This window comes from Mustela nivalis, assembly GCF_964662115.1.
Source record: "Mustela nivalis genome assembly, chromosome: 14".
In the NCBI taxonomy this organism is placed as follows: Eukaryota; Metazoa; Chordata; class Mammalia; order Carnivora; family Mustelidae; genus Mustela; species Mustela nivalis.
The window spans coordinates 7,107,559-7,133,156 of record NC_139033.1 but is presented as its reverse complement, the minus strand read 5'-3'; the positions used below and the strand labels follow the sequence as shown (position 1 = coordinate 7,133,156).

General features: G+C 46.2%; 2 protein-coding genes across 7 annotated transcripts in view; one reads left to right on the top strand and one right to left on the bottom strand.

Moving 5' to 3' along the window:
* Positions 1 to 591: 591 nt before the first annotated feature.
* Positions 592 to 17,592, bottom strand: SPRING1 (SREBF pathway regulator in golgi 1). 3 transcript variants are annotated; one of them, XM_082699808.1, is made up of 5 exons: positions 17,237 to 17,592; positions 8,659 to 8,815; positions 3,494 to 3,645; positions 3,007 to 3,120; positions 592 to 1,154 (listed from the first exon to the last, which is right to left on the bottom strand). In XM_082699808.1, exons 1-5 carry the CDS (start codon positions 17,345 to 17,347, stop codon positions 1,071 to 1,073), a joined length of 618 nt encoding a protein of 205 aa, XP_082555934.1. In that variant the 5' UTR covers positions 17,348 to 17,592; the 3' UTR covers positions 592 to 1,070. The 3 variants fall into 3 exon arrangements, with proteins under 3 accessions (XP_082555934.1, XP_082555933.1, XP_082555935.1); XM_082699807.1 differs by having other exon boundaries at positions 17,301 to 17,531; XM_082699809.1 differs by lacking the exon at positions 8,659 to 8,815 and having other exon boundaries at positions 17,237 to 17,532.
* A 113-nt stretch (positions 17,593 to 17,705) lies between these two features.
* Positions 17,706 to 25,598, top strand: part of RNFT2 (ring finger protein, transmembrane 2) — a 67,573-nt gene continuing 59,680 nt past the window's right edge. For all 4 annotated transcript variants that reach the window (XM_082699783.1, XM_082699782.1, XM_082699784.1 and 1 more), the window contains exons 1-4: positions 17,706 to 17,818; positions 19,458 to 19,624; positions 20,134 to 20,192; positions 24,992 to 25,470. In XM_082699783.1, coding sequence (XP_082555909.1) covers positions 19,601 to 19,624; positions 20,134 to 20,192; positions 24,992 to 25,470 — 562 coding nt within the window. In that variant the 5' untranslated portion in view covers positions 17,706 to 17,818; positions 19,458 to 19,600. The remainder of the gene's footprint in view (positions 17,819 to 19,457; positions 19,625 to 20,133; positions 20,193 to 24,991; positions 25,471 to 25,598) is intronic.

Below are 25,598 nucleotides of genomic sequence, written 5' to 3'. Positions count from 1 at the left end.
GCCTCAAGCACGCGGACCAGCAACCAGCATGCCCGGCCTTCACAGACTCGCCCCACTGAGGCACCAGTAACTCTCGCACAGCACCTTGACAGAAACCTGGGTTTTTTTCTTCTTTGCAAATCATCAGGAAACTGAAGGTCTGAACCTGTTACATATCCGGAAGCTGAAAGCAGTGAAGGATGACTGCTTGCAGCCAGCTTCTAGATGTATCTTCACCTAGGAATTCCCTTAACACCAGTTTTCCATGACAGGAGAGAAGAGAGGGCTGCCGGCGGTGTTCCGAAGCTCCCAGCGTACCACACACGGCTGAGCAGCCTTCGATGGCGGCGACAGTGGCGCGGGACATCAGAACAAAATCCTGCAGAACAGCGAGCTGGAATTTCTGGTTCCAACGGTGCTCGCGCACAGGTATGTGAGCAGATTCAAATGCCACTACGGGAAAAGCTGAGGGCGCCTGCAGGGAAGCCGGCATGGGGAAGAGTGGCTTTGAGCTGGTGACAAATTTAGATGTCAGGATACAGTGTCCAGGGCCCACTCCTGAAGGTGCTGTTGAAACAAAACCCAAATAACTACCTTGAGAGAACACACACGTTCAAAGAGGCCAAACATTTTATCCAGGGGAAGGATGACTTAACTCATCAAACTCAAGAATACAAAAAAACAAGAACAACAACAATTTCCTTGAATATATTCAACTATCAAGGCAAGGCATCGTCCTATATAAAACATTACCACTTTCCCACTACTCCAAAGGAATCCAATAAATAACTTTACAGGGAAGGGTTCGATGAGTCTGCCATGGGAGAGGTGCCCCAGAGCACCAACAGCTCCGCAAGCTCGCCTGCAGTTTGTTGTTGAACGTGACCCGCTGTTGTTTCCAAGCTGTTTTACAGAACCGTCCCATGGGGTAAAACCCAGCGGAGAGCAAGGCCACAGAGTACAACACAAGAGATGGTCAAAGCCAAGGCTCCGGCGCGATGCCTCTCTTCTTCCAAGTGGACTAGAGAACGCTGGAGAGTGGCTTCAGGCCACAAGCTCTCCGGTGGTGCCTGGTTTGCCTTCTGTGCCCGTCACGCAGGGAATAGCTCGGGAGGGCTCTCTCCATAGCAGTATTTGGCTATGGGGTCCCTATAGGTGTTCTCGTGCTGCACGCTCTGTTGGCAGAAGGGAAGATAAGAGTGCAGTGAGAGAGAGCAGAGTCTCACACACTTCCCTTGCAGGACAGTGGCGGCCGGAGCGGGACTGCTCTGCCAGGAGCCTGCACAAGACATTCTCTAAATGCCACCAGAAGAGTCCAGGCACTGCTATGAAACAGGCGCATGCTTAACACAGAATGCCAACGAGTGTGTGAAAATGGACAGAACATCACTGCATGCCTGTTTCTTCCTACGCCTACAGTGAGTTTTGTTTGCCTGGTTTTTAAAACAACGTAGCTACACCCTGGGCAACTCAAGACAACTATTTTTTTCTCAGACGATGTTACGTTAGATTAAGATCCAGCAGATGTTTCACTCCTGACTTCTGTGCTCTAAGGAAATTCAGTTCCTGGTACTGAACCCTGCAGACACGAAGGAGATGCCATTTCCGGGCGCCTTCCTGAAGTTTTATGTACCTCCAGGTCTGGCACACAAGCCAAATCCCACAATACCACACAAGCCTCAGTTGGTTAAATAAATGGAAAATGGGATTTAACACAATCATCCCTGACAGCTAATTTTTCAACAATTTGTTTTCATAAAGGCAACTTGAGTTTTTAGCTAGTCTGGAGTTCATTAATTAGCCCAAGACCAGTGCTTAACATCTAAATCATAAGCATTAATCCAATTTATAGACATGCAGCAAATCTCCTTTTTGAGGATACCATAATGAAGATAAACAGGCAAGTGGGACCTCTCTCTTTACAATAAAAAGATCAAGTGAGAAAGGTCAGCGTCTTCCCTCAAGACTGGAAATAGCATCTGGGTTTTATCAGTTAAGGAAAAAAATATTCCACCTTCTCTAACATTTCTCAGAATGAGAGAGAATCTGATTCAAAATGAGTCATGTGTTCAGCCTTCCTCCACATTTCCTTTAAAGCCCATTCAAGTGGAAAGCTCTTAAAGCAAAACAAGCCCATCAGGAATTTCTTCATGTTTTCAAATGCTCCTTATAATCCCTGAAATATTTACCCAGTGATCCCAGACCAGAGACGCACAAGGCAGCATAAAATCAAAAGGCGGTCTCCAGAAACCTGGCAAAGGGTACAAGAGTCACAGAGAATGACAATCTCAGACGAAGCCAGTCCAGTCTTGGACACTCCACAAACAGAAGCCAGAAGCAGCATGCATGTACAACCCACACGGCTGGCAATCTCACACCGAGAGCCCCGACAACTGCCCAAGCCCAGAAGCAGCAAGGCAAGGGCGCAGTGATGCAAAGGCACAGACGTGCAGACACCTGCAGGGCCAGGGCCAGCGCTGAGCGCCCAAAGAACAGAGCACTTACACGGACAGCATGCTAGTGAGCACTGAGAGCTTGACCACCCACAGGTTTATTCCTGCATTTTTAAATGCCCACGTGCCCCATCCCCTCGAATCCTGAAATAAATTACAACTCCATCCCAGAACAAATGACTGCTTCCTCTTAACAAGTGGTTGATTGAAAGCCCTAGCCACATTTCAGTCAGAGACGTGGGGCAGAGAACTGCTCTCAGGAACTGGACTTTTAGGGCTCCACCCAGACTCAGAAATAACTACGAGCTTCCACTTGAAGTGCGGACATGCCAATCAGGTAAGGGAGACGCAAGCTGATTAGATGTTGATTTCATATAAATATTTTACTTCCCTAGCATGTACAAATCCAATGCTGACACTCTCAATACCATCATCTAAATACCGTCCACGAAACAAAGCTCGACACGGCCTCGCTCAAACCTCTTCTCCGTTATTATCCCACCGAGAGGCCCCCACTGCCTATTTTCGACTGACTCCCACCCATCCCCCAGCGAGTCACATCACCGCTTCTGACCTGGGATGAGGTCCTGCATTTGGCCAGACACAATTCAAAGTGATCTTCGACGGCCATGAAGAGGTTCTGGAATGCCACGGCTGCCCGATTGAGGAAGCGCTCCAGGAGAAGTTGCTATGGAAACAAAAGTTAGTACCTGTAATAAATTCCAGACTCAGCAGCACAAGGTAACCTTGGATATTTCTCCTAAACTAAGAGACTGCTGATGTGGAAGGGGAGGTAGAGAGGGGGACACCGCAAGCTCAAATGAGCACGAGCCTGATCCCCTCTCCGTGAGCCCTGATGAGGGACACGTGCAAACGAGCCACCCAAGTCAGTGGGAACCACTCCCTTCCTCATGGGCACCACCTCACAGGAGCAGTTTCTGCCATCTACACGGTTCCCGTCTCAGCCCTACCTTCCAGAGACTCTCGCGCGGAGACTCCGATGCTCAGCATCCAGGAAGGGCATAGAGAAAGGGCATGGAGACGGCGGCTACCGTCCGTACCTTGCTGGGCTGCAGGCAGCAGGACACGCAGTACTCGTAGGCGCCGCAGCAGCCGTGGGGCAAGCAGCCGTCACAGCGGTACTGCTTTGTGCCGGGGACGTTGACGTTACAGCAGCCGTTCACCAGCAAATCCTTCCTTTCACAAATGTACCCTGGAAGTCAGAGACTCACCTGAGTAGAAAGCCGGCAGGCCTCCCATCCCTCTCCTGGGGGGACCACGAAGCAGCAATGAAAGCGCACACGAAAAGCACACAGAGCCGGGACGTGGTGTGTGGAGCGTGTTGGCCAGGAGTCCCAACACGAGGGATCGGGGCTTGCTCTCTGCAGGTCGTCGTGGACAGGCAACACGGGCTGCTGTGCGGTGAGCAGGCTTCGTGTTCTAATCTACCTAAAATAACCTCCTGGTCTGCTGGCACAGGTCTGATTTAATCACCATGTCAAGTCATATCTAACCAATGCAAGCCACTCCTTCATTTGTAACTGAAGAAAACTGGCATTGTTCTCAAAATAAAAGAAGAATAAGAAGAGAAAGAGAAAGAAAATAGAAAAAAACCAAGGCATTCATTCCTGAAAGTGAGATCCATCTAGATTTAAAAACCAACCAACCAGGGAGGTGAACCAAGAGAAACTATGGACTCTGAAAAACAATCTGAGGGGTCTGAAGTGGCGGGAAGGTGGGAGGTTGGGGTACCAGGTGGTGGGTATTATAGAGGGCACGGATTGCATGGAGCACTGGCTGTGGTGAAAAACTAATGAATACTGTTATGCTGAAAATTAAATAAATAAATAAATACCAACCAACCCACCCCCCAATCTTTACAGACATTTTTTTTTTTTTTAAGATTTTATTTTTTTTATTTGACAGAGAGAGACCACAAGTAGATGGAGAGGCAGGCAGAGACATAGAGAGAGGGAAGCAGGCTCCCTGCCAAGCAGAGAGCCCGATGTGGGACTCAATAATCCCAGGACCCTGAGATCATGACCTGAGCCGAAGGCAGCGGCTTAACCCACTGAGCCACCCAGGCACCCCTTTACAGACCTCTTTTAAATGCTTGCATTTACTTAGTGATTTGGAGGATTTTTGGAAAAAGTAGTCACAATGTACCTTCATAAGTTGATTTAGGCTGTCTGTAAGTATATAGGCCCAGATTCAAACTACCCCTCAGAATCCAGGAATGCAAGCTCTCTAATACCCAAGGGACAAAAACCCTAATACCCTCTGCTCATAAATCCCGTCATCTGTAAACACAGTCTCCAACCCAGTCAAACCCATACTCAACTTGAAGGAAAGGACTCTCTTTGTAAAAACTAACTGCTCAGAGCTGCTAAATAGGCATTTCTCTATAACCTCTAGGAGTGAGACAGAAAAATGTAAAAATAAATGCATGAGGGACACCACATGGCTCTTGGGAGACTCCCAAGTGCATGCATGAGCCCACAGGTCTCTACCCAGGCCCACAGGTGCAGAGCAGCTGTTGCCAGCATCCTTCCATTCCAAATGCCCCAGCTTCTTAATCCTCAGAGAATGAGACCTGGTGAAGTATAAGGCTGTTTTCAGAAACTACTCTGGAAAACAAAGTCTGTGCAAAACCAGGGGGCACCACTAAAATAACAATGGAAGAGACTCAGACGGACCTCACTTAACACCTGGAAACCCGAGGCCTGGAAAGAACCAGACCCCAGTTACCTAAGAACCGGGTGCTTTGTGTTGTTTTAACTACATTTTATCTTCTAAATTAAGGGAGGACGACTCAAATGCTGTAATATATGTTTCTGGGATTCTTTTTAACTATTCTTACTCATTTTCTTCACAGGGATTATAAATAAACCAAAAAAATCAAAATAAGTCAGCATGTTTCTCAAAATTTGGCCAAAACTAACGACAATGAAATCTTATCTCCTGTCAGGAAGACAGTAAAATAGAACATGTCCTAAACTCCACCTGTTGAAATTCTCTTTCTGCTCTCTTCTCTCTCCCAAACTGTAGGTATCAGCTGCACTGGCTGCCTTTCACATGCGCCCTGCCCCCCAGTCCTTCCACACCCCAGTGTTAACTGCCAGTATTCAGCCTTGAAACCACAGGGCCTTCTGATTTCTGGTGAAAGAGAGCTCAAGATTTCTCCTTCTACCTTGTAAATCTACTCACGCCAATGTCATTTCCAACAAGGAGTCCAGTAAGATCACAACCTCAGAGTATGTCGCGATTCACTGGGAAATTAACTCCTAAACGTGGAAAGCATCATTCTAACTGTTACCCTGGCAATATTCGTGGCAGCATCTGCTTGCTAAAAAGCATAAATTCCTGCAAAGTTTTCTTTATGAAATTGTTCCTTCTTCTCACAGTCATGGAGGTACAATACAACCTATGGCTCTGGGATTTTTATTAGTCGATTTTTGAAACTTTTTGCTTGAGAAGTCTGAGTCTTTGTCTCACTTGAATTACTCAGAGGAAAATTATTCCTGTGTTAGCTACAACAAAAGAAAATGACTGTCACTTGTAACCTAATATTAACTATTAAAGTCAAGGCATAAGATATCATTTTTCTCACTGGGTGTTATAGAAACACAACAGTCTCTAAGAAAAAAAGGACTGAACTCCCAAGTTCAGTCCTGGCCCTAGGTTTGCCCTCTAACAGCTGTGTCATCTTATGGAAGCAAATTTCCTTTGCCAAACTTTGTTTAAAAAACAAAACAAAACAAGAGGCTATTTGCAATATTTTGATTTTTCAATATGATCTTAAAGACAGAGTTTGGCACTGGCACCGTTGCTGGCTTGTCACCGCGTGGGTTTTTGTTTTTGTTTTTTTAAGATTTTATTTATTTATCTGACAGAGATCACAAGTAGGCAGAGGCAGGCAGTGAGAGAGAGTAAGGGAAGCAGGCTCCCTGCTGAGCTGAGAGCCCCAATGTGGGGCTTGACCCCAGGACCCTGAGATCATGACCTGAGCCGAAGGCAGAGGCTTTAACCTAGTGAGCCACCCAAGCACCCCTTGTCACCATGATTTTGTGCAAATTCTTCCAGTTCTTCTACCTTAGGTGGGTGTTTTTCCTCTGATCCCTTTCTTCAATTCCAAATAATCTCATCTGGACTAATGCTTTTGCGATCTTTTTGGGAAAGCTGTTTTTTGTTTTTGTTTTTTGCTGGGAATGCAAAGTTTGTTTTTTAAAGAATAGTAAATGCACTCATTTCATTTTAATGACAGCATGTCTGCATTTTGTTCAGTCATTGTGTATAGTTGAATATTCTAATTCAAGGCTGCCCTGTGTCGATTACAGTACTGCCACACTCACAAGAGTGCTGAGACTCTGAAATACAGCAAAATTTACTCCAGCAAACAAGCCAACGGGATTATTTGCAAACCACCAACTGAAAAAAGAAAAAACAATCTACAAAACTATGGGGCAACTCTGAAAACTGTTCAGATAGTTGACATTAAGGGAAAGTGTAACTCTTCTGGTGTGATAATAGCAACTTGATCATGGCTTATAAAAAACCCTTCCCACTGCAGACAATGCTTGCCATTGCTTCCCTCTCCTTCCCGTCCTCTTCTGCCATTTTTTATCTCTTCTCCCACCATGAAATTAATTTTTTTCATATTTTTTTGGTCAGGTAGATTTGGGAGGGTCTCACACTCCCCTATTCAATCTCCTTACCATCCCAAGCTCCCTTTTCATTTCTGGTCTTTATGAATATATTTATATGGACAGAATAAGAAAAGCAGAATTGATTTCCCCTTTCTCTCACTTCCCCCATCTTGTCTCCCCAAACCCCAAAGAGTTAAAACTTGGGCGTCCCCCCACCTCCCAGAACACTTGTATATTGTTTGTTTGAGGTTTGTGCCACAGTAACAGACAGTATTTAATTGCACATACAGATGTATGGGTATATTCACTGTAAATTTTATTTAATCTGATTTTTTTGTTTGTTTGGGGGGTTACTTGGGGGGAGGTTGATTTTGTTTTTAAATATAAAAAGAACAAAATCTGTCACTGGGGAAAAAAAAAGGCTAAGTTTCTTAGCCTCTTGGTGCCTGCCTTCACCTACAAAGTGACAGGAGCAATGTCTATGCTATAGGACTATTATACAAATCAGACAAAATACTCAAGGAGAGGTTTTAGCCCAGTGCCCGGCACATAATTGAGAGCTCATGTGTGCACTAGTGGGAGTCCCTCTTCAGAAAGACAGGGCCAGCCTTCAACTGGTGAGACCACAATCAACTAATCCAACCACCTCAACAGCACAGGAATCCCCTTTCTTACAGACTAAAATGAGGCAACAAAACTCTGAGAGGAAGCTCCTGGAAAGAGGAGCTGCTGTTTTCACTGTAAGAACAACACATTTTGAATGTGTTTATTATTCAGGTGCTTGAGTGGCTCAGTCGGTTAAGCATCCAACCCTTGATTTCGGCTCAGGTCATGATCTCAGGGTCATGGGATCAAGTCCCATGTTGGGCTCTATGCTCAGTGGGGAGTCTTCTTTTCACCCTCCCCCCACCCCCAGCTCATTACGTGCGCACCCTCTCTAAAATACATAGATAGGGCACCTGGGTGGCTCAGTGAGTTAAGCGTCTCCCTTTGGCTCAGGTCATGGTCCCAGAATCCTGGGATCAAGCCCCACATCAAGCTCTCTGCTCAGTGGGGAGTCTGCTTCTCACTCTCCCCCTCCCTCTGCCTGTGTACTCTCTCTCTCAAATAAATAAAATCTTTAAAAAATAAGTAAATAAATAGTAAAGAGAAAAATAAACGTGTTTATCATTCATGTGAAATCACCTGGTCAGTCAGTCAACAAGCACACTTCCTAAGTGCCAAAACTGTGTGGATATTATGTAGGTCACCAAGGAGGAACACTGGCTACCGTATAGAGTTCACCACCAAGATGAGAAGACAACCTGGGCAAGATCTGAACATCCTGGGGCCAGGAAGAGATGAGCAGCAAGCAGCCTAGGGGCCGGCACATGAACAAATGCTGAAACCGTGCAGTACAGGTACAAGGAGCTTTGGAGACAGAATTATCAGATCAAACTTCTCTGACAGGGGAACCTGAATGACAAGTAAAGTGTGAAATAAAGATGTACAAATGCTGGGAATGGCACTGTATAAAACCCCAGTAATGACTCACAGCACAGCCCTTCAATGGCTGCAGAGAAGAGAGGAGACAGCCCTACCTAGCTCATCCGTGATGAGGTGCTTCCCTTGAATGGAGTTCCGGCACTGGTTGCCAGGCCGACTGCTGTTCCCTAGGTGAAACTGCACTTTCCATGGAATGGGCTGGTCATGGTCTTGAACCTGGAGGAGATTCCGATCTCTCACTGCCCTTTCCTCCTACAAAGAGACCACCAAAGGAAGGTTAAAGTACTGTCTCTTACATTCCCACCAACTTCTCATAGCAACTACACAACAGGACAGAAACGTAAGAAAGCCTGCACGACTGGAATCAGCGGAGTCGAGTCTGAGCCAAAGCCATAATATAAAACACAAAATAAACCTGCAGGAAAAGTGATAAATTAAGGTTATGCTTCAAAACTGGTGTACTCACATTAACGGCCTCTGGATTACATGCCTGTTTAAATGTGTACGAAAGCATTAATTTCTTGCAAACCTGAGAGAGAAAAAGCTTTAAACTTTTTCTCCCTGATGGTATATCATTTAAAATATTTTTATAATAAAACAAACACATTGCTGAACAAAATGTAAAATTTGAATATACCTTTAAAATAGAAGAGGAAACTTCAAAGGCATTTCACAACTGTCATTTTAGACAATCCCTGGACTCATTTGGGGCACAAGGTCACTTTCATTTGCCATTATGAATACTTCATTAGGCTAACACTGAACTGGGAGGTTGGTTTTAGGGGCAAGAAGAAGCATGCCAACTTGCAAATTTCTCCTATGAAAAGACAGTAATTGTGGAACTCTTACAACATACCCTTCATAAGACATCCTTCTAGCCAGCCCTTTACCTACACATGCAAAGGGCCATGCTGCTCTAGAGGCAAGCATTTATGCCTTGTCTCCTAGCCAACAAGCTGCAGCCGAGTTTTCAATACTGCTTTTCCTATTTTATTAAAGGAACGAAGGGGGAAGGTGCCTAAGTACAAAACAACCAATCATGAGACAGCTGTCATCTGAATCCTTCAACCTGCTGTTGGAAAACAAAACAATTATACAAGACTCCCTCCCAAAAGCTTTTTATATACTTTAAACATTCTGCCTTTTTAATAGATTTTGTGGTTTTTACCATTAAGAATGTCCTGTCATGTGTCACCACCAAAAAGGACTAATCCTGAAAGTCCTGATGGCAGAGGACTAAACAATGAAACAGAGCTTCACAGTTCCTGGGGTATCTTTAGGAAAGGAGCCTGAGAAGAGCTACTACTATTTAAAATACACATATCCGCATCTACTTTGATAAAATAAACACATTTTTGAGCATTTTCTATAGAAAGTACCAATGTGTAAGGATGCACCAGGATGTTTACTACAGTACTGTTTGCATTGTAGGAAAAACCCAGAAACCCAACAGAGAAATGACTGAATAACACCGGTATAGCCATGGCTATTAGAAAAATCCCAGATGTGACAGATACGTATTTACCTTGAGCAGTTCTCAAAGCTGGCTTGCACATTAAATTACACAAGACTTTTAAAACAAATTCTGATTTCTGAGCCCAACTTCAGACCGAGTAAAAAAATCTCTGTGGATGCAACCTGGGAATCGATATTGTTAAACCACCTGAATGATTTTAATACACAGACCACACTGTGTGTAGACCACTGGATGTCACAATATACTACGTGAAAAAAGCAAGTTACAAAAGAAAATGCATATTATATATCACACATTATGATAACAACAACATACACATACAGGTTTGTAAGAACTGAGATAAAAGTATGGGAACATATGCTACAGACTATTAACCTGGAAGGGATAGAGGGGATTATTTACATCTTCTGTCATTTTTGGAATATTTTCATTTTTAATTTAAAATAATAAAAAGATGATTATCACTAACAAGACACTGAGGGATCTACACGAACTCTGTACTATCCTTGAAACTTTTCTTTGAATCTGTAATTCTCCCAAAATAGAAATTTTATTTAAAAATAAAAAAAGCATGACTACCAACATTAAAAACAAAAATTGCCCACAGTCCCATTGCTTAAATAAAGCTTTATCAATTTTTATACATTAATTTCTAACCTTCGGCCCCAGCATTTAGACTACAAATGAGGATGCTTGCCATTCAGCAATTCTTGACCCTAACTGGATGGTAAACCATTAAGTACCCACCTCATCCTCATAATAGCATTTTCAAGGCCATATAATACTCTATCATGTTGATGTGCCATAATTCAGTAAACACACTTTCCACAGAACATTTGACCCAGCCCAAGTTTCTGTTATCATAGACAGCACTGCAATAAAAACAGAGGTTTGTTTATTCTCTTGAATGACTCATAGTAATAATTACTAGAAATAGTCCCTGCTATATAGTGCCAAATAATGTCCCGGAAGTTATATCCCTGCTATATAGTGCCAAATAACGTCCTGGAAGTTATATACACCATTTGTAGTATTACCAGCATTTATGTAACAAATCCACCACCACTGCACCAGTACTGGAGTATGTTCTTTAATTTACTAAGTGTAAAACAGTTACATGTGGTGACTTTAATTTCTATTTTGCTCTTCTCTTTGTTTCACTTATAGGCAAGAACTGGCACTGGCAGAAACAGGATGGGTTATACAAAAACAAGATCTGTATTTCTTGGCTGGTGCAAGAAGAGGGGCTACGCACAGAAGCCTTGGGAACATGGGACAAATCATTTAGGTGCACACTGCTTAACTACCATCAGTTCACACTCCTCTGCTCTGCTGGGCCCGTACCAGTTAACTGTAGAATCAAGCTATGCACAAACGAAACTGAGCTCCAAATGCTGTCCTAAATAAATAAATTAATAGCCGTGAAAACTAGTAAGTAGCTGGTCAAAGTATAATGGATCTCACAAGGTTGAAAGTACTCCTAACACCACTCTGAAACTGTCCTGTTATTCTTCCCCAAAGAAAACAAGAGTTCACAGCCAAGTGCATCCCGGCAAGCTCTTCCACATAACGATGCTCCCAGTCAACAGGAAGACAATTTTTCTGGCACTTGAACACTTTTTCAAGTTCTCAAACGTAAGTATCCAAGACCCTGCCAAAAGGATTGGGTAATAAGAGTTGTACAATCAAACAAGACTGTACAAGGGACAGTGTAAGACATAGTGGCAAATGTAAAGAATTAGCACACATTCGTGTTTCTGAGGGTCCAGTCTCGCCAGTATGGTGTAGTGAAGGGCCACTGAGGGGATTCCTCCCATGGTTTTAAGCCCTCTCCAAACTGACCTACTCTGTTAGGCTGTCTCAATTCTAGGCTTTTTATCTTTACACAGATTCATGCCTATGTGTGTGCGCACACACATGCATGTGTTTCCTCCCAAAAAGGCAGCAAGTCCGTACAAAGCAGTAAGGATATACAAACGCAGTCAGGTTCTCTATTCTCGGAGTGCCCCCTGAGCCGTCGATAAAGAAGTGTGCAGAGAAATCAGTACAATCAGCCACAACAGACGCCCACACGTGGTACAAAGAATGGGAACAAAAAACAAAAAAAGAGAGAGAGAGACCTTTCTTCATAAATTATAAAGAGCTACAGTAATGTTTTTATTATTAATATATGTTACTTAGCCTGATTTAAATAACTGCCCAGTCTGTTTTCCAGGGGTTACCATAAGGGTCAAGTGAGATAAAGGTCCCATGCTCGGTGAAGTTATGGGTCACTGTTCTCCTCTATCCTGGGGAGTAACTTGACAAACATTCTGAAAAACATACAAACCTTGGTGAACAGTAACAACAATAAAAAATAGTTTAGCAACTCTCTTATGATTTGCTACACTTCAGAAGTATCTAACTTACACACTAGTAGTCTACTTCAATTTACACACTTAGTTCCTTGAAAGCTGAAGATGTTAATATGTTTTCAAGGAGTTATGCCAAGAGCCCAGAGACTTTCAAGAACCCCTCCACTTGAACACGAGAACATTTATTTACACAAGAGGCCCTCTAAGGACCCTCTGACTCCAAGACGGGGATTTCTTCCGTCTCAGCTCGAATGCCCCACAGGGTTAGGCCCACCTTGATGCTCTACCGCCGCAGCTTGTTTTGTTTCCTTCACAGGCTAAATCATAATCTGAAATCATTTTGGCCACCTGCCATTTCTGCCCCCTTCACTCCCTGGCACAATACAGGCTCTTGGAGTGAGACCTCATCTGTTTTGCCCCCACCCCTTGTATTCCACCACCCTAGCAGAGCACACCTAGCACGCAGCTGGGGCTCACTCAACATTTGTTAAGTAAATGCGCCCAAGTCACTTGGCACCCAATCCTCTACAGCCCAATGGCATCCCCACCATTGTCATTAATTTCTCCTGCACTCCCATCTCTACAATTTAAACTATCCCCCAAAGCATTAATTAACGTGAAAACCAAAGAAAAGAGGAATTCAAAGCAACAGAGGGTAATCAGCTCCTCTCCAGGCAAGCAGCAGCTGCGTCTGCTCCACGAGCTCAGTTTCCCTGAAGCAGAGCATGGGGCCCAGTAGCTAGCTTTACGACTTCTCACAGCATCTTCTCAATTCAATCCCAACACACACCCCCAGCCCCACATATTCCATACCATATCTCCGTCTCACAGATGAAGAAACGGAGGGTAGGCAAAGTGAAGCAAACTTGCCTCAAGTCCCACAGCTCAGGAGTGGCAGGTGACCAGACCTGCAGCGCGGAGCGGAGCAAGACGAGCAAACTCAAATGCACCGAGCACAGCATCAGCCAGAATGGGCTCTGAGTTGTGGGTCCCAACGACCCTTTATCTTCCTTATATAGAGAATCTCCATATGTGGGTTTATGAGGATCATACTAGAAATTTAAAAATAAATTCTTAAAATATTTAAATTATCTATTCAACTAAAAATAAAGATGAACCTATTGTATGTTAACAGGGGTTTTTTTGTGAAAAAAAAATGTTCTTCAAAACAAAAAAATAAATTTGGTGAGAAAATGCTTTTATATTTCTGCAAATCTTTTTAATGTCTGGCTGAATGGAAGACAGCAGGATTCTCCCATCTCCCTCTGCAGTTAATCTGTAGCAATACGTTGTCTGAGTTGAAGCATGTGAAGAAAAATCTATCTCACAAAGATGTGTAGTTGGAAATGGAAGGGATATTTCAATAGCTTTTTCAAATAATTACAGATAGTCTTCTTTGGTACCTACATCAAAACTTGACAAGGATAGTTCCTCAAAAGTTCACTACATTGGTGCAGCCACTTTAGAAAACAGTCTGACAATTCCTCAAAAAGTTAAACTCGGAATTACCACATGACCCATCATTTCTACACTCTTAGGACCATACCCAAGAGCAATGAAAACGTACTTCCAAATAAAACCTTGTACACTAATGTTCATAGAGGCATTATTTATAATAGAAAAAAAAGCCAACCATCCACCAACAGATGAACGGAAAACAAAATGCAGCAGATGGAGACGATGGAATATTATCCACACATAAAAATGAAGTACAACGGGCCACCTGTGTGGCTCAGTCATTAAGCGTCTGCCTTCAGCTCAGGTCATGATCTCTGGGTCCTGGAATCAAGCCCTGCATTGGGCTCCCCACTCAATAGGTAGCCTGCTTCTCTCTCTCCACCACCTGTGCTCTCTTACACACTCTCTCAAATAAATGAATAAAATCTTAAAAAAAAGCACTACTATATGCTACGAAGAACTGAACTGAAAGAAAAAGAGTACGTGTTGTAGGATTCCTTTATATGAAATGTCCAAATCAGCAAACCCAGAGACAGAAAGTTGATGAATGGCTGCCAGGAGTTGATGGGCAGGGATAGAAAGGTTACAGCTGAAGGGTTTCTTAGTGTTTATTAGGCTGTGGGAGGGATCTGACCCAGAGAAATTTGCCAACAGTTTGAGGCGAATCACAATCATCCCTCCCCAATCACAGTCATGGATCACAGGTTTTTAAAAAAGACAAACTGAAATTTTAAAATAAATACACAAGGTACACAAGAGTACCTTTAAGATGGTTGTAGGGAAGGTCACAGAGGAGACAGCATCTGAGTAGTTGGAGAAGAAAGGAAAAGTCACCCCAATTAAGAAGACTCACAACTCACTCGTCTGTTCAAACCACACTTGAGGGTCCATTAAGTGCCTGGCAGTATTCTAGGGGGTGAGATTCTATGAACGACACAGACAAGGTTCCTGTTCTCAAGAATATGAACATCTAGAAGGGAAAGAGAGAGAGAAGACAGATAAACAAGTTTATGAACAAGAAATGTTCAGTTAATGATTCCTAGTACAAAGAAAATAAAACATGTCTACAGTCAATGAACCTTAATTTAGACTGTGTCACCCAGTGTGGCCTGAGACAGTAACGGTTAGCCGGGCCTGAAGGGACAAAAAAGACTCACCAAGCAGTGATCCTGGAATGGAGTCTGAGTTTTATCTGAATGCAACAGAGAGCCAAAGAATTATACCTAGGGAAGAACTATGATTTTTTTTTCTTCCAGATTATCACTCCTATTACTGCTGGGTAGAGAAAAAAGACTGTTGGACAAGAAAGGAAACAGAGATCTTGAGGCACCAGGGTGGCTCAATCGGTTGAGCATCGAACTCTTGATATCTGCTCAGGTCATGATCTCAGGGTCATGGCATCCATGATAAGCACGGAGTCGGCTTCAGATTCTCTCCCTCCCTCTTCCTCCTCTTTCTCTCAAATGAAATAAATTCAAAAAAAAAAGGAGGCAGAGACTAGATGGCAAGCTACTCCAGTAGTCCAGACAAGGTAGCCTGACCTACAGTGGCACCAGTGACAATCAGGGGAAAGAAAGAAAATCAGGATACACTGCGGAGGCAGGGGCAATGTTTTGGTTATGGGGAGTGAGAGAAGATACTTCCTGTGGCCGGACTACTAGTGAACAGTAATGCCACTTAGTGAGCCTGGGAAGACTGAAGAGGAAGTCTCGATGGTGGAGAATCAAGAGCTCTGTTTTGGCCAAGAATGAGAAGCCTATGACACATTCAAAAAGATGTCAATTAACCAACCGGATAGAAAAATTGGGAGTTTTCTGGAAAGGTCTAGGCTAAAGTTACAAATTTGGATAACGAGAGCATACAGCTAGAATTTAAACAATGGTCCCAGAAATCACCTGGGTCAGGTAGGGAAGAATGCAGAAATCTGAGTCCTGGCTCACTCTAACACTCAGAGGTCCACCAGACAGAGAAGGAAAATCACGTGACCACAAGGTGTCTGTGAGGTTGCAGAACCACAAGTCCCAGAAGCACTTAGTTCTTGAATGTCACCAACACATCCCAGTCAACAAAGAGGCTCACAACACTCACCCTGTTTGCCTAAGGTTAAGAGGTGGGATACAGTTCCCTATGTTCCCTTTACACAGTGCCCCCACTGAACCTGTTAAACTAGGGTGTTTAGCTGTGACTAGGGTCACATAGTTTATTTTATATTCATTAATATATTTTATTTAACAAGTTGACCCCTGAGACCCTCACAGCAATCAGACATCAGAGGAACAGCATAAACCAGTACTGTTCCTGATACACTCCGAGGTATGCTGTCATCCTTTCTAAAAACCCAAACGCTCAAACCAGACTCATCAACGTCCATGCTTTGGTCGCATTTCCCACCAAACCACCCTGCCTTTTCTCCCAGAAAGTCTCACACAGAAGAAAAATGAAAGGGATGGGGACGTAAGAAGCAAATTCCATCCAACGAAGGATGGAATTTTTTTTTCTATTAAAAATTATTTTATTCAAATTATGTTTTCCAAAAGAGAGGGTTCTGTGCTAGTCTGTCTTTGAAACTTTTCATACCATTTCAAAACCACATTTGCTGGAATGAACATTTCAGATGGACTCGGTGTCATCTGGGCCTGAGAGACAGCAAATGATGAAGCAAAACTGTAGAAGTTGTCCAACATCTTTTGTGTGAACTTCATTAAAAAATACTTTTTTGCTAAAAAATGCTAATCATCATCTGAGCTTTCAGCGAGTCGTAATGTTTTTGCTGGTAGAGCCTCTTGCCTTGATGTTGATGGCTGCCGACTGATCAGGGTGGTAGTTTCTGAAGGTTGGGGTGGCTGTGGCAATTTCTGAGTGAATGAGTCAACTGAGGACACAGCAGCATGAGGTACTCCAGAAAGGGCACCTCAGGGGTCCTGCTGAGGTTCCCGGGTGGACCATTGAGCCCCCAAAGTAAACGCAGGGCAAGTACGCCAGCGCTAGCCTCGCAGCGTGGCTACCTAGCACCTCCCCCTCTCCGAGTCTCAGTTTCCCCCGATGCAATCTAGGGACACACATTCCCCCACGACTGCCGGGAGGAAGAAGCAAGAAACGCACGCCCTCCCCCTCAAGCCCTGGGCCAGGCAGGTAGGAAGGGTAAAAGCCACAGTCAGGGGCCCACAGACCTGGGTTCGAGTCCCACCTGTGCCCCTGGCCTTAGCAGCGCCTTCCCGCCCCGGCACCAACGAACTGGGCAGGTCCCTCAGCCGGTCCTCGGACCCGGCGGTCCGGACCCTGGAACACACTGACAGCACGGCTGCACAGGCGGCTCCCCCCACCCCGGCGGGAAGCCAGGCGGCCGAGAGAGCAAAGGCGGGAGGGCGGCGGGCAGCCACTGACCTGCTTGAAGGTGCTGCTGAGGAAGTAGACGAGCGAGAGCCCGAAGACCAGGGCGAGCACCCACCTCTTCCGGAGGAGCCGGCGCCACACCATGGCCGCCAGGTTCACCATGCCGGCGCGGACGAAGGGCGCGGCGGCCGGGGCGCGGAGCAAGGAAGGCCCGGGGCCCGGGCGGCATGGCCATTACACGGCCGGCAGCTCCATTCCTCGCAGCGGGAGCCGGCCCCACGGCCTCCGGCCCAGCCAGCTCCCGGCAGCCACCCCGCGCCGCCCCCACGTGACCCGCTCCACGCCCCGCCTCCACTCAGCTCGCGTCGCCCACCGGCTTAGCTCGTCTCCTCCCCATTGGTCCCTAAGAAGCACCGGCCTCCTATTGGCTGACTCTCGAAAGGGGGGCGGGCAATCGCGTGCGCACCGCAGGAGTAGCGGCGCCTCTCTCTTAGCGCCGCACTAAGGCCACCTGAGAGAGAACCCGAAGAGAGGCCGGAAGCACTCGGAAGTCACGTGCTCCCCGGGCCTCGCGAGTGATTGGCTTGGAAGGACGTGAAGGATGCTGCTGTGATTGCTGAATTGTCTGGGCAGGTAAAAAGAGAACGCGTTTTTTTCCTTCGGGGACAGTCCGTGTAGTCTCCTGTCCTTGCAGTCCGAGGGCGTTTTGTGCTGAACGTTGGTTGCAGGCATGCTCGCGGCTTTGTTCCTCAAGTGTACCTGCCGGCTTCCAGTGCTTGGAACGCAGGAGATGCTCTCGCCAGCATTTCGGTGCAGCCCTGTAACGGCCTGGGGGCGCAACTTAAAACAAAGCGTGCATTGAGAAGTCTCAGGGTAATTCTTCACAGGGAGGTAGTACGATGAATGGAGCAGAAGGTTAAGAGGCGTTTCATGTAGTCATTCGGATGCATCCCACGTGCAAAATTTTATACCAGAATTCAGTACTGGAATAATTATGTATGGCCTGCTTCCAAGAGTGAAACTGAAACCCCTCGAAGTCGAGCATCTGAAGTAGAATCTTGGGCGTGTGATTTAGGAAGGTGTGTCAAATTTGGGATTTGTGTTTTGGGGATGCTGTATTTTATTTTCCCCAAGGATTTGCAAGTGATGGAGAATCACTGGGAGGGGCCATTAATGTGGCATTGCTTGTTCTTGAAAAATATTTACGTAACGAGCTTTCCTTCATATGTAAAGGTGGTGCTACTGACCCGTATCTTAGCTGAGTTTCCAAAAAAAGAGGGTTAGCCAGTGAATTGTCTCTCATCAGTGGTCCTGCTAACACCAATGCTGTCCCTTGAAGAAGGTGGTCAGGATTAGGAAATCATTCAACAACCGATTATGATGTTCTCAACTAAAATATACCATCTTGGGTTCTAATACAAAAAAAAAAAAAAGAATTCAAGGGTAAACCTATTCATGGAAAGTCTAGGCTTTTATTTTTCTAGGGTGAAAGGTTGGGGAGGGAGAAAGGAATATACAAAAAATTAATTGAGATCCCAAGATAAATATTGAATAAACAAATAAATATCCAAATATTTATTTGTTGAATGCAACTCTGTGCTAGGCAGTTCTGGATGCTGAGGTACCCGGGTGAGCCAGACATAGGATCCCTCCTTTTGTGGCATTTACATTCTTACGGGGACAGATCATAAATAAGCAAACATGTAAGTAAATAAGTTTTATAAAGAAGATAAAACATGGCAATATGTCATGAGTCAGGAGGATGAGAGGAAAAGGCCTCTGGAAGGAAGCGACATTTGCCCTGAGGAAGTTAGACAGAAGGAAAAGCATTGAAGGAATTGAGAAGAGCAAGTACAAAGGCCCTGAGGCAGGGACAAGCCTGCCTGTTTGAAAAACAAAATGGCCAGTGTGCCTGGTGGGGAGAGGGTAAAGGAAGAGTAGGGGGAAATGAGATTGGAAACAGGTGAAGCTTCATCAGGCAGAACCTGTAGGCCATAAGCAAAGTTTGAATTTTATTCTGATTGCAATGGGAATCCATTAGAGGGCCTCACACATATTTTCTGTATTCCCCAATCAGGATTCAGAGTTTGATAACAGGACAAAATACATTAAGACAACATCCTCAGGAGTCCTAAAGAGGGATCAGTGAGAGGCTAACCAGAGATAGGGAGCAGACAGAACCATACGCTTAGAACTACCCATGATACCCTAAGACATTTTCAGGTTCAAGCCATTCCACAGACTGTTCCCTTAAGTGTTCTCTTCCCTCCAGGGTTTGGAGTCTGGTAAGCTCTGGTGACCTGTGCATCCTGAAGAGGACCGAGAGGCCCGCTATCGCTGTATTCTAGGGGTCACAACCCCATCAGAGCCCTGCCGGCCCCGCTCAGACATCATCAACATGGAGTTCTGAAGTCCATGTGGCTCCTAACAGTGAACCAGGTGACATGTCTCCGTAGAATTCACATCCCTATTACCATCGCATTACATGTGAGGGCTGGAAGGTAGCTTTGGTTCTCGGTCACACCACATCCCCAACCCCCCAAATTAACAGATGGGGAATCTGAGGCCACAGAGAGGTTGCTGATTTGTTCAAGCACAAATCACACACGTTAGGAGCAGCATCAGTGCCGAAGCCACGTCTCGCACTTCCATCCTCCAGCACCTCCCTGCTCCGCATTTCATAGCCGCCTCTCACATGAGGACATCTTCCTCCGCCTCTGGGTGGCAACATCCTTGTCTGCAAAATGGGGTGATAACACTTTCCTCCCTGGGATTGAATGTTGAATGAAGAGTTGGATGACTTAAAAGATGCAAGCTGGGTTTGCAGCATGTCAGAGTTCTGGGGATGCGAAGTAGGAGTAATAGTACTTGTTTACAGTTGCCTGGGCAATCCGACCGGCAATGGGAATGTTGAGAGATTCTGCCTCATGCCATGTGTTGACTTTCAGGTCTTAAGGAAAATGCAGAGACGCCACAGTAGTAACACGGATAACGGGCCACCTGAAAGGTAGGTAAAACCTCTCCTGGTTTCGTTCTATCTGGAGGCTCTGGATTTCAGGTGGTCTTAGGCAACCCAAATCTGAGTGAATAGTACCCACCCTTCAGGGTTGCTTGTGAGATGATCAAAGGAGGTCTGGTTGGAAACTGCTTTGCCCAGTGACGGCACATACTTCTCAATACAGCAGCTTGCTGTTGCTTTAGGGTAATTTCCAAAGCCTATGGGACAGGGGATCCACTTGGCTTATTGCATCAGTGATTGTTCCCATTGATTTTAACTTAGGTGAGTGAGTGAGGACACAGAGAGGCTAACAGCGCTGAGAGAAGATTTTTATTATTTACCTAACATATTTACATAACATAAATGTTATTTGTAATTCCCAAGAGGGCGGGGCACACCTTACCAGGAGGCACCACTGTCAGGAGGCAGGAAGAGACAAGGAGTAAGCACAGGCCACAGCTTTTATTAGCAGATGCCACATAGATAAATAGAAAAATCTGTGAAAACACTCATAAGCTAGCATTACTGTCTAGTGAAGTTTGAGAAACTCCACACCATGGAGATGCTAACACTCTCCACCTGTGCTACACACACATCCCAGGAGGGGGAGCTGAGCTTCTCATCTTCACATCCCATGGGGGAGGGGGTGCTGCAAGCCCAAGGTTGACAACGAGGTCATAATGTGTCTACCAGTCCCATTAAAACTGAGTTTTACATCATCAACCCTGCCAGTTCTACAAGGAAGAGCATTGGCCTTAAGTCAGAGGACTTTAGCCAAAATCCCAGCTTAGCCATTTTCTACCTGTGGTGCCTTTGGCAAGGGATTCCACCCCTGGACCTCAGTTTCTCCCCCGATAAAATCCATAATAAAACTCAGGGTTGTTGATGAATGAGTATGAAAATGCACAAACACGGCCTCTGGCTTGTAATAAGCGTGCCTCTTGGAATTTCTCTAACTTCTGAAGACAGAATCGCCATCTGCTCTTGAGTGAACCATGGGGTCTTGGTGGGCAGAGACTGCAGCAGAAAAATAATGGCCACCATGTATTGCGTGCTGACTCTGCACCTCCCTCACACTAGCCTGATGAGTCCGGGGCTATTTTTACCGCTCAGGAAACTGAGGCTGAGAGAGGGGAAGTAAATTGCTTGAAGTCACATAGCCAGGAAGCAATAAGCTGAGGTTCAGGCCCAGCCCATCACCACCCTCAACCCCCCCATCGTTCAAGCTTTTTGTCCCCACATTATGATTGCATCCTGTCTGGGTCGATCCTCTTCTCCTGGGCTGCCTCAAATTCTAGCCCTGAAATGGTTAAGTTGGAAGCACAGCCTTGGTCCTCCAAGGAATATGCTTTCCCATTTAGGCTGAAATCTCAGCTGGATACTGAGGAGGGGCCCAGGGAAAGGAGGCCAGCTATAAAAAGCCCTTTGGTGGGTTGAGTCTTCGCTGGTTGCTCTAGAGGCCCCCTGAGCCCAGTAAACTCCATGCTGTTGAGCTCAGGGGGCCAGGAAGGCTTTCTAGGGCCCATTGGCGGAGAGAGGCTGTCCCCTAGGTGGGTCAGCATGGGCACCTGCCAGGACTACTGCTTTCTGAGCTCAGTTTCTTAAAGTGCAGAGAAAGCTCACGGCCCCTTGAGGGTCACAGCCATGGTGTCTGTTGTTGTTACTAATATTATTTTTATTGTTATCCCAAGCCCAAGGGAGTAGGACCATACATCTCGTGGGTTTGGGGAGCCAGCAGGGATAGGCCTTGGGGAGGGAGAATGGGTAGCCATCTCTAAGCTCCTTCCCTTGCACCAGGTTTATGATCATTTCTTCCCAGGTCAAGTTTATGGAGCTAGAGAAGCCAGCCCTGAGACTTCTCCAGGCCAGCATTTCCTCTGCTGGGTTTCACAAGTGTCCTCCAAGATGGTAATAGGTTTCCCACAGAATAAAAGAATCCCATGGTCAGATAAGGTTGGAAAACACTAAGTTTCAACAAAATTAATTTTTTCTTCAGTTGCAGGCCTTCTCAGTGCTTTTAGTAAGCCCATTCATTCATTCTTTCAAATAGTATTTATTGACGATGCTGTGTGTGCCTGGTGCATTGTGCTGGGCAGGAGAGAGACAGTAGGAACAAATAATCGTGATCTTTGACCTCTTGGAGCAAGGCCTAGGCTAAAATGCTGTTCTTGGTGCTGGACTGAACGTTAGAATCACCTAGAGGGATCTCACAAACTGGAGATGTCAAGGCCCACCCCCAAAGATTTTGATTCACTTGGTTAACACTGGGTCTTAGGCACCAGTATTTTTCAGAAGCTCCCCTGAGCAATTATAAAGTGCCTTCAAGGTTGAGAGTCACAGATAGACAGTGAAATGACAGTTGGGGTCAGTACCAGGCAGTGGGTCAGGGTAGAGTGAAAACACTGTCATTGTCTGGGAGGTAGAAAGGACACCACCAAGCAGGAGAAATTTTAGCTGCAATCTGATGAATGAGCATAGGTGACCCAGGTGGGATGGGCTGGGGGTGGGAAGACATCCCAGTGTCTGTGCAAAGACCCTGCGGTAGGAAGCCCTTGGGCAGTGAGAACAAGGCACATGATGACACTGGAGTTTGGACCCAGAGCATCCAGAGCATCTGACAGTTTTGTCTCTCTGAGCCTTGGTTTTTTAATCTGTAAAATGGGAATGATATTCATCCCAGTGGATAGTGTTTATGTGAGCCTGCAGAAGGAAGTTTAGAATGGGAAGCCCTTTTAGTGGGACAGTGAGATAATCAAATACGTGTTTTTTTAAATGATCCTGGTCTCCAAGTAGAGATTATGCAGTCTAGTGTGATGCTCTTGGATGAAAACTAGCACACGTTTACTGACTACCTACTGCGTACCCCAGGTTGTGGGGCCCACAGAGGGTGGCTGGAACTCAGCTCTCACATCAGTGAGGTCGTGACATATTTTAAGTACCCTAGAGGTCTGGGAGGTGCCTTGGGGGCGAGCGAGGGGAGGGAGGCTCTCTGCTCCTCCCCCGACAGGTGTGACAGGTGCACACCTAGCAAATCAGTTCTTGTTTCCACATCGTGCTCCCATTTGAAAAGGGGGCAAGCCCAAGAGAGATGACCTCCAGACCTCCTGGGTGTGGTGCAGAGCATACCTTGTTTGGGGTTCTCCATTTTCGTAGGGGTAATTCTGGGCTCTCTGCTCCTCCACAACATCTCTCAGAGAGCCACAGAACCCTTAGCCAGGTGCCAGTACAGGAGGCCGTGCTTGGAACTAGAGAAGGCAGTTGGCCCTGGGGGTCCCTCTAGAAAGATTTGAGGTCATCGTTCCCATAAATTGAGCACCTGCTCTGAGCTGGGTACACTGAAAAGGCTGTGCTAAATTCGATCGCACAGGAATTCTGTAGAGGAATGGTGCTTCTACCACCTTCCGGTGAGAAAAGTGAGTGCCAGATTGCTAAGGCCCCTAGAAAGCATGGGGCTGGGGTTTGAATGTGGGCTCTTCTGTGGAGCCTTCTTTTTTTCTTTTTTTTTTTAAGATTTTATTTGTTTATTTCACACAGAGAGAGGGATCACAAGTAGACCGAGAGGCAGGCAGAGAGAGAGGGGGAAGCAGGCTCCCCACTGAGCAGAGAGCCTGATGCAGGGCTTGATCCCAGGACCCTGAGATCATGACCTGAGCTGAAGGTAGAGGCTTAACCCTCTGAGCCACCCAGGCAGCCCTCTTCTTGAGATTACTATCTGCTACCCTCCAAATACCAGCTGTGACCAAGGCTGGGCCCTCTTGGAAACTGGGAGTTACCAAATAATACAGGGCCAGGGTCCCTGGGTTCCTGAGGTTATTCTAGAATCATAGAATCTGTGTTGGCTTTTCAGTAGAGTAGAGTAGTAAAGAAAGCAGGCTCTGGGGGCGCCTGGGTGGCTCATTGGGTTAAAGCCTCTCTCTGCCTTCGGCTCGGGTCATGATTCCGGGGTCCTGGGATTGAGGCCCACGTCAGGCTCTGTGCTCAGCAGGGAGCCTGCTTCCTCCTCTCTCTGCCTGCCTCTCTGCCTACTTATGATCTCTATCTGTCAATAAATAAATAAAATCTTTAAAAAAAAAAATCAGGCTCTGGAGTTAAGTTGAGTCTCTCCTGCTCCGTCCCTTACCAGCTGTGTGACTCAGGACGTGTTACTTTCTCTGTGCCTCAGCTTCTTGATCTGTAAGGTGGGGCTGTATTAGTACCTAACTCACAGGGTTGATCAGAGGGTGTCATGATTCAATCAACGGGAAGCCGTTAGAAAAGTATCTAGCACACAGTAAATTCTCCAGGAAGATTATGACCCTGTTGTTGGTGCTCTCTGTCTCAGTTTTCCAGGCCTTCTGTGACAAGATACCGCACACTGGGTGGCTTAAAAGTTAGCGATTTATCGTGTCACTATTCTGGAGGTTGGAAGTCCAAGATAAAGGTGTGGGCGGGTCAGTTTCTTCTGAAACCTTTCTCCTTGGTTTGCGGATGGCTGCCTCCTTTCCCGGCCTCCTTTCCCGGTGTCCTCACATGATCATCTTCCTGTGTGTGTCCATGTCCTAATCTCTTGTTGTAAAGGCACTAGACATATTAGATCAGGACCTACCCTAAAGCCCTCCTTTTAACTTAATCACCCACTGTAGGGACCTCATCTTCAAATATGGTTGCTTTTCTGAGGTCCAGGGGTTAGGGCTTCAACAGAGGAATGTTGGGGGGGCATTTCAGCCTGAAACAATATTGGGATGTTATTTGCTCCCCAACCCTCTACGGGGGTGCCGTCTTTCCCTCCCTACTGACTTGATGGGGCTCTCTTTTCCTCCCTGGCCCAGAAATCGCAGCCAAGCACTCAGCTCTGAGGCAAGCGTGGATGAAGGCGGTGTCTTTGAAAGTCTGAAGGCAGAGTCGGCCTCCCCACCTGCGCTCTACTCCGGTCTCCCTGGCCTCCCAGCGGGCAGCCTGCCGACCACCCCATTCCCATCCAGCCTGGTGCTGGGGGCATCGGCTGGAGGTGGAGACGTGTTCATCCAGATGCCTACGTCCAGAGAGGAGGCCGGGGGCCGGGGCGAGGGGGGCGCCTACCACCACCGCCAGCCCCACCACCACTTCCACCACAGTGGCCACCGTGGGAGCTCGCTGCTGCAGCACGTGGGCGGGGACCACCGTACCCATTCGGATGAGGGGGGCGACGAGCAGCCAGGGACGCCTGCCCCTGCCCTGTCCGAGCTGAAGGCCGTGGTCTGCTGGCTCCAGAAGGGGCTACCTTTCATCCTGATCCTCCTGGCCAAAGTGTGCTTCCAACACAAGCTCGGTGAGTCCGGGCGTGGAGGCATCGCAGGTGTGGCAGCCTGGGGCTTCACCTGTCAGGTCGGGGGCCCTTCATCCCACGGGCCAGGGCAGGGTTGCAGAGGCCTTCATGGTACCCAGTGCTTAAGAATG